A 19,682-nucleotide genomic window follows, 5' to 3' on the forward strand; every position below is an offset into this window, starting at 1 on the left:
CAGGTAGTGCACATGTACAGATACTTTGATTTTCTTTTTTTAAGTCTTATATAGCTTTGGCTACCTTAAAACTTCCTATGTAGACCAGGCTGGCCTTGAACTAAATCATAGAGATCTGCCTACCACTGCTTCCCAAGTTCTGAAATTAAAGGCATATAGCAACATGCCCAGCTCAATTTATGTCTTATTTTGAGGACCATTTCAAAACAATCTTAGAGTATTATATGATAAAATTCATCCATTATACTCCTATTACAAATAGGTATCATATTAAGCTGATAGTTTTAAGACACACAAAAATAGAACACTATAGTGTATAGAATTCCTTCTTGATTTTGTTTCTGGTTGAAGTATAGTGATTAGTACAGTGATAAATCAAAGGGCAGAATGATCTGGAAAAGTTGCTAGACTTTGTTGGAAAATAGGGACTGTTAGATAAAACTATTTTTCCCGCCCTTTAAGTCTACATCTGTGTTTGGTAAACTCTGATGCCGAGTTGGAAATTTCAGAACAGCCAGCCTTAAAAAACATAAAGCACTGGTTGCTTGCCTTTGATTCCAGCATCTGGGAGGCAGGCCCAGGCAGATTTCTGAGTTCAAGGCCAACCTGAGTAAGTTCTGGGATGTTGAGGGCTATGCAGGGAAACTCTGCCTTAAGGAAGGAAAGAAAGAAAGAAAGAAAGAAAGAAAGGAAGGAAGGAAGGAAGGAAGGTTAAAAAAAAATCCACAAAAAACTGGTGTGGTAGAGCACACCTTTAATCCCAGCACTCAGGAGCCACAGGCAGGAGGATCTCCATGTGTTCCAGGCCAGCCTGGTCTATAGAGTAAGTTCCAGGACAGCTAGGGCCACAGAGAAAAATCATGTCTCAAAACCTCAAACCAGTGCTGGTTCTAGCACAGGAATGTGGGGGTGCCCTTTAGTCTTTAAAAAAAAAAAGTACATGCTTTTCTGTATCAGTCATGTAATTCATATGGGTGTAGTGCCACATGTGTATGAATCTGAATTGTCCTGTTTTATCCTCAGGAAATACATTTAAATACTAAAGTTGAAAATAAGCAAAAGGATAAAGTTTGCTGCTAATGCATGTGTTTGTGGGATTAAAGCACAAGATGTTTTCCTCTTAAATTCTATAGTTTGTTTTTTCTGGAAGCTATTCTATTAATTGACTCAAACTTGAATTATAAAAAATTATTTTTGGAGGTATTTTGGCAAAGATGGAACATAACTAAGAAAAAATGTTCTTTATATTGTTTTAGATGGACTTTTTAGGCATGTCATTGTGAAAGTATTTCCTTAAACCATTCTTCAGAAAGAAAAAAATTAACTAGATGAACATTGCTTTTTTACTTGTTCTGGAGAGGGCAGGGTGTGTGTTGGTGTCTAGCTCTGGAGCTCAGGCTGTCCTTGACCTTAGGATTTTTGTACCTCTCAAGTGAAGGGATCACAAGTGCTTTGTGTGGATTCCCTTCTCATAAAATCTCTATCCATGAGTGCTTTAATGGGCCAAAAGCCAGAACAGTAGTAAAGGAAATTGCCTCATGGCTTGTTTGACTCTTTTTGTTGTTGGTTGTTGGCCAACATGGTGGTCTTCCAGATCTATGGTTGTAAATGCCAGTCCAGCCTTTATTTTTTTATTTTTTTAGATTTATTTATTATTATATGTAAGTACACTGTAGCTGTCTTCAGACACCCCAGAAGAGGGCGTTAGATCTCATTATGGATGGTTGTGAGCCACCATGTGATTTCTGGGATTTGAACTCGGACCTTCAGAAGAGCAGCAGTGATCTTAACCACTAAGCCATCTCTCCAGCCCCAGCCCACCCTTTAAACTCAGTAGAATGATAGTAGGATTGAAGAATCTCTGAATATCTAAGAATTGGTAGATTGGATGACAAGGATAAAATGCTTTCTAGGACACTTTTTTTTTCTTTTTTTTTTTTCAGGACACTTTTACTGAATGATTCATTCATGTGTGTTTCTATTGGCTTCATTCTGAACTACTCTAAATCTGAGTATTTACTAGGTGCCTGTTAAACAATTGGTGTTGTTAGATCCACTTTTGTTGTCGGGGGAACATTATAATCAAATAAGAAAACCCCTCTCTTCTCTAGTTTTTAATCCAGGAACTCTTCCCAGAAGAGATGGTTGCAGACAATTGTAGACTGGTGTTTCTATCTGTGAGGTCCACCAAGCACAAGGTTTCTTTTTAACTGTTTCTAGCCAGAACACTTCCAGGAAAGGACTGTGTTAGATTGTGAGCCCAGAATCAAATTGTATACCTAGAAGGATGAAGTGTTATTAGTAACTAAGCCTGATGCTGTACTCACCCAGTTCAGGGGTAAGAGCTTGTTACCAGACGATGGGAAGAACTTTAGAAAGTGTATGCGTGGGCTGATTCCTTATATTAAAGCTTTCAAGGGGGTTTGGTGAAGAAGTTCTCTCCCTCTGACATTTTTCCTTTTGTTCTAGCATAGAGCAGGAGAGTTTCTTTTTAGAAGTTACAGCTTCTATCTCAGTGTACTCCTGGCTGCAAATTTAAGCTTGCTTAAGCTCTTTCCCTCAACCAAACTATGGTATTTTAAAAACTGTCTCTGCCATATCTACTGCTCTTTTTCTGTAGACTTGAGTGAGAGCAGAGAGCAATAACTATGACACAGCCTGAATTCTATCCTGTCTTGAAATTTCTTCTGCCTAACATACAACAAAATATAAAATGAAAATAAACATACAGTTTATCTAGGGCTAAACAAGTACCCTATAATTTCCAACATCTATGGGGGGGGGGACTCTTAGAATATGTCACCTGAAGATAAAGAAGGGTATACTGTAAGTTTGGATAGTGATTTGTACATGTGTGAGTGGATGCATGGAAGTGTGGGGGTGTGTGGAAACTAGAGGACAACCTCAGGTGTCTATTACCACCTTTTTCTTTTCTTTTTTTTTTTTTTTTTTTTTTGTGACTGGGCCAGGACAGGGGATGAATTGCTCTCTGTCCTGATAGGTTTGGTGGCTGACCAGTTTAACCTCTGGGATCTACATTTCTCCCCTATCCTGGTGCTAGGATTACAGTTGCCACCCACATCCAGCAGTGTTACATAGGTAGATCCTTGTTGCAAGGATCTGAGCTCTCTCATCAGCCCTATAAAAATCACATTTTTAGCTGGGCATTGTAATACATGCTTTTAACTCCAGTACAGGAGGTTAAGGCAGGGAAGGTCAGTGTAGGCAATATAACTAGGTTCATTCAAGGTTAGCTTGACATGAGTCTGCCTCAAACTAAACAAAAAGATACAAAGACATTTCTTCTTCCTTAGTTGAGAGTGTACAATTTTATTGGTAGATGAATTGCAAATAGTAAAAGGCAGTTGTTTTACTACCAACTTGACACAGCCTAGAGTCATCTGAGAAGGGAGTCTGAATTGAAGGATCATATTGGACTGTCAGCATGTCTGTAGCTTTGGTCATTAATTGACCTAGGAAGGCCTAGTCCATTGTGGGTGGCACCATTCCCTGAGCTGAGCATGGGATATGTTCTTTAGTGCAACTTTTATGTGGCTTGTCTTAGGGTTTCCCATTGCTGTGAAGAAATACCATGACCAAGGCAATTCTTATAAAGGAAAACATTTAATTGGGGCTGCCTTACCGTTTCAGAGGTTTAGTTCATTATCATAGCGGGAAGCATGGCAGCATGCAGGCAGACATGCTGGAGGAGCTGAGAGTTCTGAATCTGATTTGAAGGCCACCAAGAGAGCCTGGTGCCCTCAGGCAGCTAGGAATAAGCTCTTTTCTACAATGGCTAGAGCATAGGAGGAGACCTCCAAAGCCCATGCCCACAATGACACACTTCCTAATAGTACCACTCGTTATGGGCCTAGCATATTCAAACCACCATATGACCATAAGATCAAATCTTATATTTAAGTGAAATTTTGTTCTGCTTAAAATAAAAACATACTTATATTTGTGTAAACTGTGAAGATGTATAGTTGTGGTTTCTATGAAGATTCTACAATGAAAATAATACGGCATTTTAATGTAAATAGAAAATTATATTAAGTATAAATTTCTGCTTGAAAAATTTTATTTCCCTGCCACCATGCAACATGGCAAATTACTAAAGTAATAGGAAAAGTGTTAAAAAGTCTGAAAAGGATGTGATAGTAAATATTTTGAAATTGTAACTCATTTATAGTCTTTATAACTTATGCCATAGATGTTACATAAGTAAGTGCATGTGACTATAGCTGCCTCTAGCTTGCTGTGCAGCTAAGGCTGAGCTTGAACTCCTGATCCCCTTGCCTCTGCTCCCAAGTGCTGGAAGTACAGGCATGAGCCACTCTGCCTGGTCTGTACCAGAGCGCTCAGGTGTAGATGACTGCAGAGTTAGCATTTTGTACAGAAAGTGGGAACTGTATACTCTCCTTTTTGTGACATGATCACATAAAATAAAATGGTAAAATAACGCAAAATAATAGGCTAAAGTGACAAAAGAGATCTTTTTCTTCAAGGATTTAAAAGGCCAGGATGAGTTGAGTATGTTGTACAAGTGCTTGAGTGTGCACAAGAAGAGATGCCTATAGAGAGTTGGCAAAAATTTCTTTGAAATGATACTTAAATTTAAGAGTACATACATAGGGTTTTGTCACTGATGAAATAAAGGAGAGAAAGGAAAAGTACAATATAATCATTCCTTTCTGTGCATGATTATATTGCTCATATTTTTATTTCTTTGGTGCTCTTTTCTGCCTCTAGCCCTTTGTATGTGCTTTGCTAGAACCCCTCCCCCACCCAACCAGCTCATGTCAGTTTTTCAGGTCTCAGCTTTGACTTTACTTAAGCCTCGACTTGGTTGTTGTTTGGAACCCACCTATTACATCATAGTATACATATACAATCTGATGTATGTTTCAAATCATTTTTAAATTTTAGAGGATTTAAAGATGTTAAATGTATGTGTGCACATGCATATGCTTGCACATGAGAGTTCATGCTTGCCTCAGCACATGTGTGAAGGTTAGAGGACAACTTGAAGTAGTCATTTCTCTCCACCAGGTGGGTCCTGAGGAACAAACACAGGTTATCAAGCATTGTAGCAGATACCTTTACCCACTGAACCATCTTATAAGCTCTTTATGTTTTAAAATAAAATTTATTTCTCTGTGTGCGCACATTTGGTCATACATGTACCTTTGGGGACATTGCAGATACAGTTGGAACATTCACATTCAAAGGCATTTTATGACCTTTAATTAATTAATTAATTAATTAATTAATTCTGAGACAGGGTATTTCTGTCCCCGGGTATCCTGGAACTCTGTAGACAAGGCTGGCCTTGAATTCAGAGATCCTATTTCCTTTGCTTACTGAGTGCTGAGATTAAAGGCACACTCTATACCTAGCTGAACTTAAAAAAAAAAAAGAATCAATAAGATATAATATACTGTGTATAAAATTATACACTTGCATGTATGTGTTTGTACATGTTTGTGTGGATGCACATGTATAGCTGTGCACATGTGGGGGACAAAGGACATTTCTTGTTTGTGCTCAGAAATGCCATCCAGCTTAGTCTACAGCTCACTAATTGTGCCTGTTAACCATCCTCTTGTCTCTTCCTCCGCCTCCGCAGTAGTTGGATTGCAAGCTGTGCCACTGTGTTCAGCATTTTTACATGGGTGCCTGGGATCAAACTTAGGTTCTCATGCCTGTATGGAAGGCACGTTTTCCACCTGAACTATCTTTTCATCCCAAGTTAAACACATTTGAGTTAAGTTGGGAGTTTGTTTTTTTAATGTAGAGTGACTTCTTTGGGATAAATTGTATTTATTTTAACTGCCCACTTTCTATTATTGTGTGAGTGCTGTTAGGAATTGTACCTTATTCTGTGATGCAAGGTTTGTTTGTGAAAGTCAGAGCTTCCATATGACTATGGCTAGTCTTGCTGGCCAGCTTGCTCCAGGATTCTGTCTTCACCTTCTGAGCTGGAATTACAGGTGGGTGGCCATGCCCTCTTGGCATTTATATGGCTTTTTCGGGATGCCAACTCATTTATTTTCTTCCTTTCCTTTCCTTTCCTTTCCTTTCCTTTCCTTTCCTTTCCTTTCCTTTCCTTTCCTTTCCTTTCCTTTCTTTTCTTTTCTTTTCTTTTCTTTCAAGACAGGGTTTCTTTTTGTAGCCCTGGCTGTGTAGACCAGGCTGGTCTCGAACTCAGAAATTTACCTTGCCTCTGCCTCCCAAGTGCTGGGATTAAAGGTGTGCGCCACCACACCCAGCCCAACTCATTTTCTTGCTTGCATAGTAAACACCTTAACCACCAGGCTGTCTCCGCAGTCCCTGTTTTACTTTTTTTTTTTTTTTTAATGTGAGGAAGGAAAGGGTTTATTTTAGCTCATTATTTGATGGTACAGGCATGGGAATCATGGGATCGGGAACATGAGGTGGCTGATGACAGTGCATCCACAACCAGGAAGCAGAGAGAAAGAGAGAGAGAGAGAGAGAGAGAGAGATGAATGGATGTACCGCTTAATCTTTGCCCTTTCTTCAGTTGGACCTGTTTTACTTTTTGAGATGCAAATTTAATAGAGCAACCTTTTTGTTTTTGCTCAAATTCTGTTCTCTATGTAAGTATCACAATTGACTACATGTTAAATGTATAAGAAAGAGGTAGCAGGAGATGACAGGGAGTTATATATGTAGTCTAGTATTTGAAATTACTTTTTGTATGTTATGGCAGAGAGAGATAATTCTAATTTTCATTTATTTTTAAAAGATTTTTACTGCTTATTTGTTTGTATGCATATGCATGTTTCTGTAGGTGCCCTCACAGGGTATTGAAACCCCCTGGAGCTGGACAGCTGCCCAATTTGGGTGCTGGGAACTGAGCTCTAGTCCTGAAAGAGCAACATGTCCCTTAACTGTAAGTTGTCTCTTATCTATGGGCATGGAGGGGGCAGGCCATGCCGCATTGTTTCATGTGGAGATCAAAAGACAACTTTGGAATCTGTTCTCTCTGTGGATTGCAGGGATCACACAGGTTGTCAGTTGTGTGCAGCAAATGCCTCTGAGCAATCTCCCCAACCACTGTATGTGGTGGACCAACCTGCTCTACCTAGTTAGTTCCAAGCTAGCCTGGGCCACAAAATGAGACTCTTTGTTTCAAACAAAATCTAAAAAGAATCCAAAAAATTCAGAAGAAAGGTCCACTGTAGTAACACACCCTCTTTTTATAGAAGAGGACACTGCAAGAGCAGATAGAAACCACAAATTCAAAGCCAAGAACTTGCATTCAGTATTAAACAGCTCAAGGGATTTCTTTCCTTTGTTTTATTTTGTTTTTCTGTTTCTTCCCTCTTCCTTAATTCTTTTTTGTTATTATTTTTGAGACAGGTCTATTATGTAACCTACATTAGCTTTGAGTTCATTCCTCTTGGTATGCCCTGCTGTGCCTAGGCAGCTCAGGGATTTTAATTCAGTTTGGTGACAGCCTATGTTTTCACTGCTACTGCCTGTTTGTAGGTGTACCAGTGGGTAAGGTAGGCAGGGTAGTCCCTGGCAAAATTGGACAGGGTCAGATGCTGTATTAAGATAAATCTTTTTTTTTTTTTAAAGATGAATATGTTAGTTATCTGTAGGCATTCCACAGTATTTGGATATTTTGTAAAATATTGCATATGATAAATACATATTAGTTTGTAAGAAAAAAGTGAAAACTTTTGGAAAAGCAGCCAATGCTGTTAACCACTGAACTATCTCTGCAGCCTTGGAAACTACAACTTGTTGATTGTGATGGTTGCAGGAATCAGTGTGTTTAGTGGTGTTTAATAATAGTTCAGGCTTCATTTCTCAGCTGGATCAGTCTTCAGTTACTTTTGCTTCTTTTTGGTTTCTCCTCTTTGTCAGTCCTTTTCAGATGTTAACTTGTCCCAAGTGCCTTCTGTACCATGTGTGTCAGTGACAGCCCCATGCAGAGTGCTTCTCCCTTCCCTGTGCTGCAGTGTTATGTGTTAGCACTGGCATGTTTGTTGCCTTTTGTGTCTCATTGTCTGTTACAACAGAAGCTTTCCTTTATTTCTGTATCTGTAGAAAATGATCAGTGAATGAATGCCATTGAAATTAGGCAACCCTGAAGGCTCATTTGGGAAGCTTGGTCCAGAATTGATTGTTGCTCATCTCTTTTGCTATATATATAAGGCAAGCAGAAAGTCACATAGAAAGCAGAAGACAGAATTGAAGCTAAGGATGTGGATATTAACATGCATAGTATCATGAGTGTATTGGTTGCCAAACTATAAAAGTGCCTTTTGAAATATTAACTTTCAGTTTTATTGAAATTGCCAGCCAGTGGTGGTGCTCATCTTTAATCCCACCCAACACTTGGAAGGCAGAGGCAGGTGGATCTTTTGAGTTCCAGGACAGACAGGACTCCATAAAGAAACTCTGTCTCAAAAACAAAACAAAAAATTTTGTTGAAATTGTGCATACGTTTTTACATTTTTTATTTTGTTCCTTTACTATCATTCTTTGAAAATTGATGTTAACACACAGGTGGTTTTGTTTTTGTTGTTGTTGTTTTGTGCTAATGGATCTATTAATATTGTGTGTGTGTTTTAAGTTTTATTTTTAATTCTTTGCAAAACAACACAGAAAGAGGCCTTGGCATGTATGAACTAGAGTAGCATGCACTTTGTTATATTTGCCTGAAGCTGTACATGCTAGAGGGCTAAGTCAATACTTCATTATAAAACATTTCTTTTCCTCTATGTGCTTTACGTTTTAATTGAATGAGAAAAGCGTTGCTAATGCCTTAGTACAGTGATAAATTAAGGTCTAGTTATTCTAGGTGTGGTGGTGCACGCACCCTGATAATCTCTTCTATGGCAGAGGGAGGAGGATCATGAGTTCAAGGCTAGCCTGGACTACATAGCACCTAGGGAGCTAGCACCAGTTTAAAAGGTCAAGTTGGTGCCAATCGCAGCACTTGGGAGACTAAGGATGGAGGAATGCAGCAAATTCAGGGTAAAACCTGGTCTATAATTCCAGACTAGTCAGGGCTGCATAGTTAGTCAGAAAACTAAGCCAAACATTAAAAGGGCTGGAGGGTTGGGGGGACTGGCCTTTCTAGTTTTTGTTTGTTTGTTTGTTTGTTTGTTTGTTTGTTTTTTGAGACAGGGTTTCTCCGACTGTCCTGGAACTTACTTTGTAAACCAGGCTGGCCTTGAACTCAGAAATCTGCCTGCCTCTGCCTCCCCAGTGATGGGATTAAAGGCGTGCGCCACCACGCCCGGCTTTGATTATTTTTTTTTAAAGCTTTTACTTCATTTTTTTTTTCTCCTTATAAGCAACCTTAAAAGTATTATATCTAGCTTCTTTTTCTTTTCCCTTCAGACTTTCTGTCCAGTATGGTTTCTATCTGGTCATGACTTTACTTACATTTATCTTGAAGTATAGTGCTTCCTATGTTGTAGGTATTTCTCCTTATTTATTTGTATATACACACATATGTACACATACATATGTGGAATGTCTTCTCTGAGAATTTTATACATGTAATGTACCTTGATCATATTCATCTCAACTATGCTGTGTCCAGAAGACAGCATTTCACAGTATTCTTCCCTGTTTTTTCTGTCCCGTCTTCCAGCATGTTCTAGGATCATTTTGTGTGTGTGTGTGAGTGTGAGTGTGTGTGTGAGAGAGAGAGAGACACAGAGAGAGAGAGAGAGAGAGAGAGACAGACAGACAGACAGACACAGACAGGAATTCTCTCCGATGGAGCAGACCTCAAATCCAGTTCAAAAGTGGTTGGCTACCCCCATAATCTTCATGTTACTCTTGTGCCATGGGTTCATCTTGCATTCAAGGTTTGCTGGTGGATAAAATATATCATCTTTTTTTTTTTTCTGTTTAATCATCATAGCAACTCAGCAAAGAGGTAGTTTGGGAGGGAATATGGGAGGAATAACTAATACTAAGGACTATTTGAGGGATTATATGGGAACCTGCTACTCTAGAAGCTTACATTTCATAAATATAAAATGTAAGTTGAGTTGGGAGACAGTGCCCCAGCATGACATCTTAGACCTAATGAAACATCCAGTACCAGGAATGGATTATATGTAGCTGAGTCTTCAGCCAAAGGGGCCCCATGGAAACTCCCAGACATCGCAGATAATAGGCAAGGCTCTCTACAAATTGATGGTAATTACCCTATTGCTGAAGCCAAAACTTCTCATTCAACACAGAGAAGTCAGGCTGGTTCCTAACTAGACGTTTCACTGCTACTAAGTAGCCTTCATGGTACTAGAGGTAATCTGTGTACTACCAGAGGAGCAAGGTCATCAGCTCAGCTTCAAACTCTGTGACCTCAGCTCTCATCTGCCTGGGAGATATTCTGGTACAGTAGTAGGAGTGCAGTACAAACACTGTGGGTTTAACCATCCGCTCTGATTGAGTTTAAGGACCACTCCTTGAGGTGGAACTCATGACTGACAGTGCTAGGGTGACCAAGAACCTGAGACTAGATAGATCGTGGGCCTAGAGGAAAAGCAAAAACTATCTGCTCTGCTGAAGGAACACAGTAATAAATTGACTCCTAACAACACTGTTATGCCCATATATCGGTGCTTGCTCAGCCATCACCAAAGAAGCTGCTTCTTGCAAAACATTGGAATTAACTCAGAGACCCACAACTGGACAGTGTGGAGAGAGTAAGAGGACTTGGAGCACTCAATCCTAAAAGGAATGTCTTTACCCAACCCCTCGCCTTAGGGCTCAGGGATCTATTCGGAAGAAGAAATGGAAAGACTGTAAGAGCCAGAGATGATGGGTGACTCCATGGAAACAGTATCTTTCAGACACAACAGGCCCTATGCACATTTGAATTAGAGAATGGCAGCATGTATTGGCTAGGTCCAAGTGCTAGGAGGGAGAACCAAGAAGCTAGCTAGCTGCAATTGATACTCACTTGCAAAGGAAAAAAGTAGTTTTCTACAGTTGGATATCACTGAGTATATTAGATATTAGCCACTCTTCAGGATAGGTCCCATGCCTGGGAAATAAACTCAATGGTATTTTTGTAGACTTTTTGTCTCATACTGCTTTGGGATTTTTGTTTTGTCTTGATGGTCTTTTTGCTTGTATGTTTTGTTTTTTTGTCACCCATCTTCAACCCCCCCCCCCCCATACCTTCATACAGGGTTTCTCTCTGTAGCCCTAGCTGTCCTGGAATTTACTCTTGTAGACCAGGCTGTCCCCCAGACTCAGGGATTTGCCTGCCTCTGCCTCTCCAGTGCTGGGATTATAGGTGTGCACCACCAGCACCCAGCTTGGTTTCTGTTTTTGTGTGTTTCTTGTTTTTGTTTTTGTTTGTTTGTTTCTTTTTTAAAGAGGGCTAAAAGGGGGTATGGTGGCATTGAGTAGGTGGGGAAGATCTGGGAGGAGCTGGTGCAGGGAAAAAACATGATCAGACTATGTTGTTTGAAAGATGTTTTTAATTAAACATTGTGTGTTGAGGGAGGGGCAGTCAGAGTTATCAGACAGCTTCAGGGAGTCTGTTCTTCTCCCTGTGGGTTCTAGGGATCTAACCCCTGTCATCAGGTTTCACAGCAAGTTAAGCCACCTCTGCTTGTCCCTCAGAGACTTGTTTTCCTGCCTAGGGATATTGCCACCTATAGAATGCTAGACCCTCCCACATCAGTCATCAATCAGGACAGTAATGTAGAGACATGCCCGCAGGCCAGTCTGACTGTAGAACATTTTTTTTGTTTTTTTTTTTGTTTTTTGTTTTGTTGATACTACTTTATATAGTCCTATCTGTCCTGGAACTTGCTATGTAGACCAGGCTGGCCTTATAGTCATGAGATTCCCCTGCCTCTGCCTCATAAGTGCTGGAATTAATGGCATGTACAAACATGCCTGGATTGAAGCACTTCTGAATTGAGATTCCAACTTTTGTGGTGACTTTAGGTTGTGTCAAGCTGACAAAAACTAAGGCATGATGTAATCTCTTAATTGAAGGTATTATTGTGATATTTAAATGAAGCAGTGTGTGGAAAACAATTAGACAATGCCTAGTAAGTGCTAGTTGCCTAGTGTTCATTGTAGTCAGCTATCTGTTTTGCTCTTTATTCTATTGTTCTTGATTCCTAGAAAACTACAATGACTAAAGTAATTACTGAAGAGAAAGATTTGTTTCTAGTTTTGGATGACCAATCATAAGTCAGTTGAATTTGAATTATGAGTACTTGGACATGAAAATTCTTTTGTCTCTGGCTATGGTGGTGAAATTGTCTCTTTTATGTAAACAAAAAACGGAACAAAGGATAGCAAGCAGCCATTTGTGGGTGTACAAGACAGTGTATTGCAGAGAAAAGTAGAACACACTCAGATATGAGAGAGGGCAGGTTTAAAAAGATTGCTAGGGAAGAAAACTGAAGGGATGAGCGAGGCAGTGATACTTAGGCGAGAGTGGCCATAGAAACCTTTGCACCAGTCCACGTCCTGGGTAAGCTTTTTGTATTGTTTTTTAAAGATTTGGAACATACCGATTTTCTGAGGAGTGATGAGTCAGCTGTTTTCAGATAACAACAACAGAACCTGTAGGAATGTGATTCCTGAGAGGAGTGGAGCCAGTAGTAAGGTGAGCTCTGATTACTGTGGGTGTCTTCCAGAACATACATTCAGACTTCAGTGCTTTCAGGGTGTCTCAGGACATAGTACCTGATTAGATTGATCAGATGGAAATAAGCTTGAAGGAGGTTGCAGTGGCTGGATCAGGTTTCACAGAAGAGGGAGTTACATAAAAATGACACTCTTAGAGTCTCTTAGTGTTTGCTAAAGGAGTTTATGTAGAACTCGTGTACCAAGGAACTCCCATGAGACTGGACAAGGAATGACCCAAGAGACCTCTGAGTTGAGTAATTTTCCAAAGCTAGGTGTTGTTTAAACACTGACCAGACAGAGTGCTATTGTGATCATCCATATGTTTAGTAGAGTCTCTAGAAGGACGACTGCCTTCATAGTAAGGTTAAATTCTAGAGAAGAGGTTATTCCCATTTTTTCTTAAGATAAGGTCAAAACAATCTTTAAAAGATCAAGCTGATCTACAGATTTTGTAACTGACTTTCAAAATAAATCCCAACAATCTCAAGAACATTGTGTGTTTGGAATCTAATAAAGTAATTTATTGAATGCAGGACTATGTGAACTGCGATGAAGAGATGGTAGGTAGAATCAAAGGAATAACAAATGATGTAACTGGACAGGTTTTATTTAGTTGTGTGTGCATGTTTGAGAGAGAATACACTCATGCGCATGCGCACACACACATGTGGATATGAGAGTGTATGTGGGCATATGTGTGGAGTTCCAAGGACAACTTTGTGGAGACTGATTTAAAAAAAAAAAAATCTGCAAACTTTACAGCATAGTCTTAGAAACTACCTAAAATATAAAGACTCTGGGCATGTACACCTGCATGCCAGAAGAGGCATCAGAGTTCATTATAGATGGTTGTGAGCCACCATGTGGTTGATAGGAATTGATTTCAGGACCTCTGAAAGAGCGACCAGTGCTCTTAATAACCACTGGGCCACCTCTCCAGCCCCGACATGACACTTTTATTCTGTTGAATCAAAACAATGGACTGGGGCCCTCCCATATCAATCACTAAGTAAGAAAGTGCCCTACAGCTGGATCTTTTGAAGGCATTTTCTCAGTTGAGGCTCCCTCCTTGTCAGTGACTAATTTGTGTGAAGTTGACATAAAATTAGCCAGCACATTACTTAATAATATAGATGCTTATATGAAAAAGGGATATTCAAATTCATGGAATTTTGAAATGTAATAATTAAATATATTACTATTTTTACTTGGTGTGGCAGGGGACTGTCTGCCAGAGGGTGCAGGTGGTCAGAGGGCAACTTACAGTGGTCAGTTCTCTCCGTCCATCATGTGGGTCCCAGGAATCAAACTCTGGTTGTCGAGTTTGCTGGCAAGTGCTTTTAATCTGCTGAGCCTTCTCTCCAGACATTCTTGTTTAACAGGGTTGGAGGGTTTTCTTTGGGGGTAACACTTTGCTTTATTTTGTTTCAGAGTTCTGTATCAGTAGATCAGTTTTACAGTGCTCACCTCATCTAGGATGCGATTTTGCTATAGCTTCCATATTGGTTACTTTCCAAGTTGTTTTATGAAGTGCATGAAAGAAGGAAAGCAGGATTTATATAGCACACAGCCTGAGGGCATGCCGTCCATTGTGGCTGAAGGGCGGGTTGGTGGCAGCAGACATGTGGCTGCAGAGCTTGCACGTTATCTAGGCAGATCAAGAAGTAGACACAAGCCAAAAACAGGCAGGAATGTAAACTTAGGGCCTGGCCCCCAGTGACCCAGCTTCCTCCAGTTAGGCCTTTCCCACAACCTCCCAGGGCAGCATAAGGAGCCTGTGGGGACATTTTGCATTTTGACATCTTTGAATACGGTGTTCTGTCCAGATGTTATGCAGAGTGTAACTTTGTCACTGTGAGTGACAAAACACTGAGCAGCACTGTGAAGCTATGAGAGTGCCACATAAGGTCTTTGTTGCATACGCTTATTAACATTGCCTTCATAGCACAGAAGTTGCCAGGCATAATATGTAAATGTCTGTGTTACAACAAAACTTTATTTATGGGTGATAAAATTTGAATTTTATGTAATTTTTCTATATTTAAGAATAAGTTGATTCTTTTTCTAACCACTTAAAAATATACATGCAAATTAGTAGGGTAAGGACCAGATTTGGCCCATAGCCTGTAGCTTCCCTAAACTTAGGTATAAAATATGAAAAAAAAAATCTCAAAACCTAATAGTAATTTTTATATCTTTTCATCATTTTATTTAAAAAACACAGTACTTAGATACCAAAAACAAACAAGCAAGCAAAAAACCACCAGGCTTGGGAGGCAGAGGACAGCCTGGTCTATGGAGTTAGTTCTAGGATAGCCAGGGCTACAGAGAAACCCTGTCTACGGAAAAAAACAAAAACATAAACAGAAGTCACATGAATGGTGCTAAAGGGTACTGAGTTTTATTTTGGCTTGGTCTGTTTTATTAACAACTAAAATGTAAACAATGATTTAGTTATTAGCTAGAATTCTGGGATTTACACTACTGTAGGTTTCTTTAGAATGAACAGTTTCTTCTGTGTGTACAGTGCATGCATTTGTACATGTTTAAGAGAGCATGTGTACATGAATGTGGAGGCCAGAGGTTGACAGTGGGTGTCTTCAAGAAAAAAACCTTTCTGGGTACCAGGAAAATAACCAATTCTGTACAAAATTGCTGGGCTCATCCCCTAGAGATTTTTACTTAGGGGTCCAGGAATAGATTTAGGGTGGGGTCCAGGAATGTTCACTGGTAGAAAAGAACCCCAAGAAACCTGGATTCAAATTTTAATATAACAGCAAGCAGCAAGTCACTGTCTCTTCTCCATCAACCCTACACCTACCATGCTCCTGTTTTACAAATTAGAATACCTATTTAATTGATGCTAAATAAGTGATAACATAAATGTGAAGAAGGGATATTAATGATTAAATTAGGGCTGGATTTCTGTTATCCCTTTGATACTCTTGATTGCTTTGTATTTCCATATAAAATAGATCTTCTTTCATTCTTGTCTTTTCCCTCTTTTAATAGTAAATGTCTTCCTTCTGTAACTCTCCTCCCATTAACACCTGTCTCTCAAGTGTGCCCTGTTCATTCTTAGGAACCGCCTTCTTCTCCTTGCTCTGGCTGGTTCTCATGGAAGTACTGAGTCCCTTCAGTTTGCTTATGGGGAGTTCTTGCACTTGTGATTCTGACGAAACCCTGTTTTGGGTCAAAGCATGGACAAGGCAATTTTAGGAAATAAAAAGCAGCTGAGTTCTTGGGGCCAACAAGCACTAGGGGAAATTTACCAGGGAGTAGAAGTTTGAAGCTGAATATTGGCATATACTTGCTCTGTGTTCAGAGATGGTGCCAAGAGTTAAACATTCCTGGCTGAATCCTATGCTTTTGTGTTTGTTTGTTTTTATTTCAGTTACCCTGATCTTAATTCTCCCATTGTCATCTCCTATTTTGGGTTGATTTTGTTTTTAAGGTCTCCAAATTAGTAGTTACTGTTGTGTTGTTACAGTAAATGCCTGCTTACACTAGCTTACTGCTTGTTTTACTTTGCTTCTTAGACTGTTTGGTTCAGTTTCCTCCTTTCTGTGGTATTTTTCTTAAAAAATAATTGTCAGATATTGTCTTTGGTTGTTAAGTCATCTTTGTCTGATTCTCAGTGTTTCACCCTTTGTAGGTGTTCATTTACCACAACAGATGTTTTGAGACAACTTTAGGGAGTCATTTTCCCTTTCCACCATGTGGCTGGGTTCTGGGGATTGAGTAGGTTGCCAGACTTGGTAGCAAATGACTTTTTACTTGCTGAGCTACCATGCTGGCCCACGGTATCTTAACTGTCAGGCTCATTCTGAAGACTATCTTTTATCTGTTCTGGAAGACAATCATCACTTTGAACATGGTTTTCTTGCCAAATTTACATTGCATACATGTTGCAGTAAATATCTCATTAGTTCCTTCTTCCTTTTCTTAAGTTTGGTTTGTATTTTATTTAATGTTTGTGTCACCTTTGTTTGTTTGTTTGTTTGTTTGTTTGTTTGTTTGTTTTGAGACAGGCTTTCTCAGTATAGCCCTGGCTGTCCTCTGTAGACCAGGCTGGCCTCGAACTCAGAAATCCACCTGCCTCTGCCGCCTGAATGCTGGGATTAAAGGTGTGAACCACCACGCCTGGCTTTTGTGTCACCTTTTTGAGTAATTTCTCTTATTTAAAAAAATTTTAATTTCTCAGTTCACTAATTCATTCTCATAAACTTTCCCCCTTGTTTGTTTGTTTTCAGAATGGACCTTACTATATAGTCTTTTCTGGCCTATAAGTTGATGTGTTGTAGACTAGTTTGGCCTTAAACTCACAGATCCTCTGCCTCAGCCCACCAGGTGATAGGATTAAAAGCGTGTGCCATCACTTGTAGCCCACAAATTCTTTTAAGCATTATTTAATGTCTAATGTATGTACTGGGCTTTGTTTTTATTTCTGTGGTTGTAACAGATCAAAGCCAGGGCCTCATGCATGCTAGGTCTGTGCTTTAGCTACTATTGAGCTGAATTTCCAATCCCAGAGGTCCCTTTAAAAACTTTACTTATTACTACTATACATACATTGTATGATAGCTATGTATAGGACACATATGTCACAGCTTGTGTATGTGGAGAGATCCAAAGACCACTTTGTAGAGTCAGTTCTATCCTTCATCTTTTTGTGATCTGGGAATTGGACTCAAGTCATCAGGCCTTATCAACAAGTGCTTTTAGCTGTTAAAACATTTCACTGGGAACTGGGGAAGCTACCAGCAAATCACGGATGCCAGGAAAACAAGATGCTCCCAGGACCCAACAGAGATGAGATTAGCTGAAATGCCCAACAAAGGAGAGGGAGAACCTACAGAGACCATATCCAGAGGTTAGGCAAGGTTGGGGGATGGGGCCACCCACTCATCTCCAAATTTTTAACCCAGAATGGTTCCTGTCTGAAGGAAATACAAGGACAAAGTGTAGAGCAGAGACTGAAGGAAAGGCCATCCAGATACTTCCCCACCTGGGGATCTATCCCATGTATAGACACCAAACCCAGACACTATTGTGGATGCTAAGAAGTGCTTGCTGACAGGAGCCTGTTATAGCTGTCTCCTGAGAGGCTCTGCCTGAGCCAGACAAATACAGAGATAGATACTCAGATGTTCGCAGCCAAGCAACCATTCGACTGAGCATGGGGTCACCAATGGAGGAGAAAAAACTGAAGGAGCTGAAGGGGCTTGCAACCCCATAAGAAGAATAACAATATCAACCAACCAGACACCCCCCCCCCCAGAGGTCCCAGGGACTAATACACCAACTAAAGAGTATATACATGGAGTGACCCATGGGTCCAGCCATCTATGTAGTGGAGGATGGCCTAATTGGGCATCAATGGGAGGGGAGGCCCTTGGTCCTTTGAAGGCTTGATGCTCCAGTGTAGGGGGAATGCTAGGGCGGAGAGTCGGGATTGGGTGGGTGGGGGAGCACCCTCATAGAAGCAGGGGGAGGGAGGTGATGGGGGGGCGGGGGGAACCAGGAAAGAAGATAACATTTGAAATGTAAATACATAAAATATCCAATTAAAAAAATAAAGACAGTGCTATCAAATTAGAGTGGATGTAAGCACATGAAAAAAAAAAAAACCATACCACTGTTAGGGTGTTGTTTGCCCAGACTCTTGCGCGCGCTCAACTGGCCAGGAAGAACGATGCTGCAACAGGATCCTTCTGCACACGTTTATTGGGAGAGCTTGATTGTAGAGGCGAAAAGACTCTGAGCCCAGAACTGGTGCTGCTTTTATAGGCCTAGGAGAGGCGTGTCTTACACCCGGATTGGTTATGCACTATGCCTCATTTGCATGTTCCTCATCTGATTGGCTACTCTCTCTCTCAGTACCTCACAGAGCCTCATTATCATACCTCATTTGCATGTCTCACATCTGATTGGTTACTCTCTCAGTACCTCACAGAGCCTCATTATCATACCTCATTTGCATGTCTCACATCTGATTGGTTATACTCTCAGTACCTTACAGAACCTCATTATCATGCCCGGGCCAGGCAGTGTCTTTGCAAAAAACTTTACTGCATATGTACACATTGGTTGTTTGTCCAAACTTATGCGTGGTGGCCAGCAGTAGTCAGTGCCACTCTGCAACGGCACATGTGGCTTCCCACACCAGACCTCTCTCAGTCAGGAACTGTATTTTCTAAGGGTCTTTATTAGTTGTCTTCTTAGAGTCAGACTTAAGAGTATGCATAGCTAGTTGCTAAGGCTGAAGCCTAAAGGTTCTGAACTAACAGTATTTGCTTTATTTATTTATTTATTTATTTATTTAGTTTTTTTGAGACAGGGTTTCTCTGTGTAGCCCTGGCTGTCCTGGCACTCACTCTGTAGACCAGGCTGGCCTCGAACTCAGAAATCCGCCTGCCTCTGCCTCCTAAGTGCTGGGATTAAAGGCGTGCGCCACCATGCCCGGCCAGTTTATTTTAAATATACTACATATGAAATGATAGTATTTAGCCCTTTGGAATCAACTGTGAGTTGTGTTATCAATACCTGTTCTTCTATTTTTGTGGTCAGTGTTTTAGATTGGGTCTGGGCTTTGTTTATTGCCTTGTTCTTACTTGTTTGTTTTTGCATATTTAAGTTGAAGAACTTCTATAAAGCTTAAAATTTTTTTACATGAACACTTTTGCTTTATACCTAGGTGACAAAACACACCCGCCTTCCTCAAGCTCCTCCAGCATTATCCGACGCACATCTTCCCTGGATACCCTCGCAGCTCCATACCTTGCTGGGCACTGGCCCCGAGACATTCGTGGGCAAGCCGCACCCTGCATGAGGGACAAGGCCACACAGGTAGGTTTCTCTTACTTGTTCTTCTCTGAAGCATTGAGTGCACACCAGAATTTCCTCCGAAGCTTTTGAGAAGTACAGGTTTCCAGGCCTACCTTCCAGATATTTGTCTGGATTTGTTTGGCCTGGGAGCATGAATTTCTAAAAGTTCTCAAAAGTAACTCCCATAGAAATAT

General features: G+C 40.4%; 1 protein-coding gene across 1 annotated transcript in view; it reads left to right on the forward strand.

Moving 5' to 3' along the window:
• Fam117b (family with sequence similarity 117, member B) overlaps positions 1-19,682 on the forward strand; it is a 72,343-nt gene that overhangs the window by 16,690 nt on the left and 35,971 nt on the right. The window contains exon 2 of the mRNA NM_001037725.3: positions 19,358-19,509. Within this exon, the coding sequence (NP_001032814.1) occupies positions 19,358-19,509 (152 nt within the window). The remainder of the gene's footprint in view (positions 1-19,357; positions 19,510-19,682) is intronic.

This window comes from Mus musculus, chromosome 1, assembly GCF_000001635.26.
Source record: "Mus musculus strain C57BL/6J chromosome 1, GRCm38.p6 C57BL/6J".
Classification (NCBI taxonomy): Eukaryota; Metazoa; Chordata; class Mammalia; order Rodentia; family Muridae; genus Mus; species Mus musculus.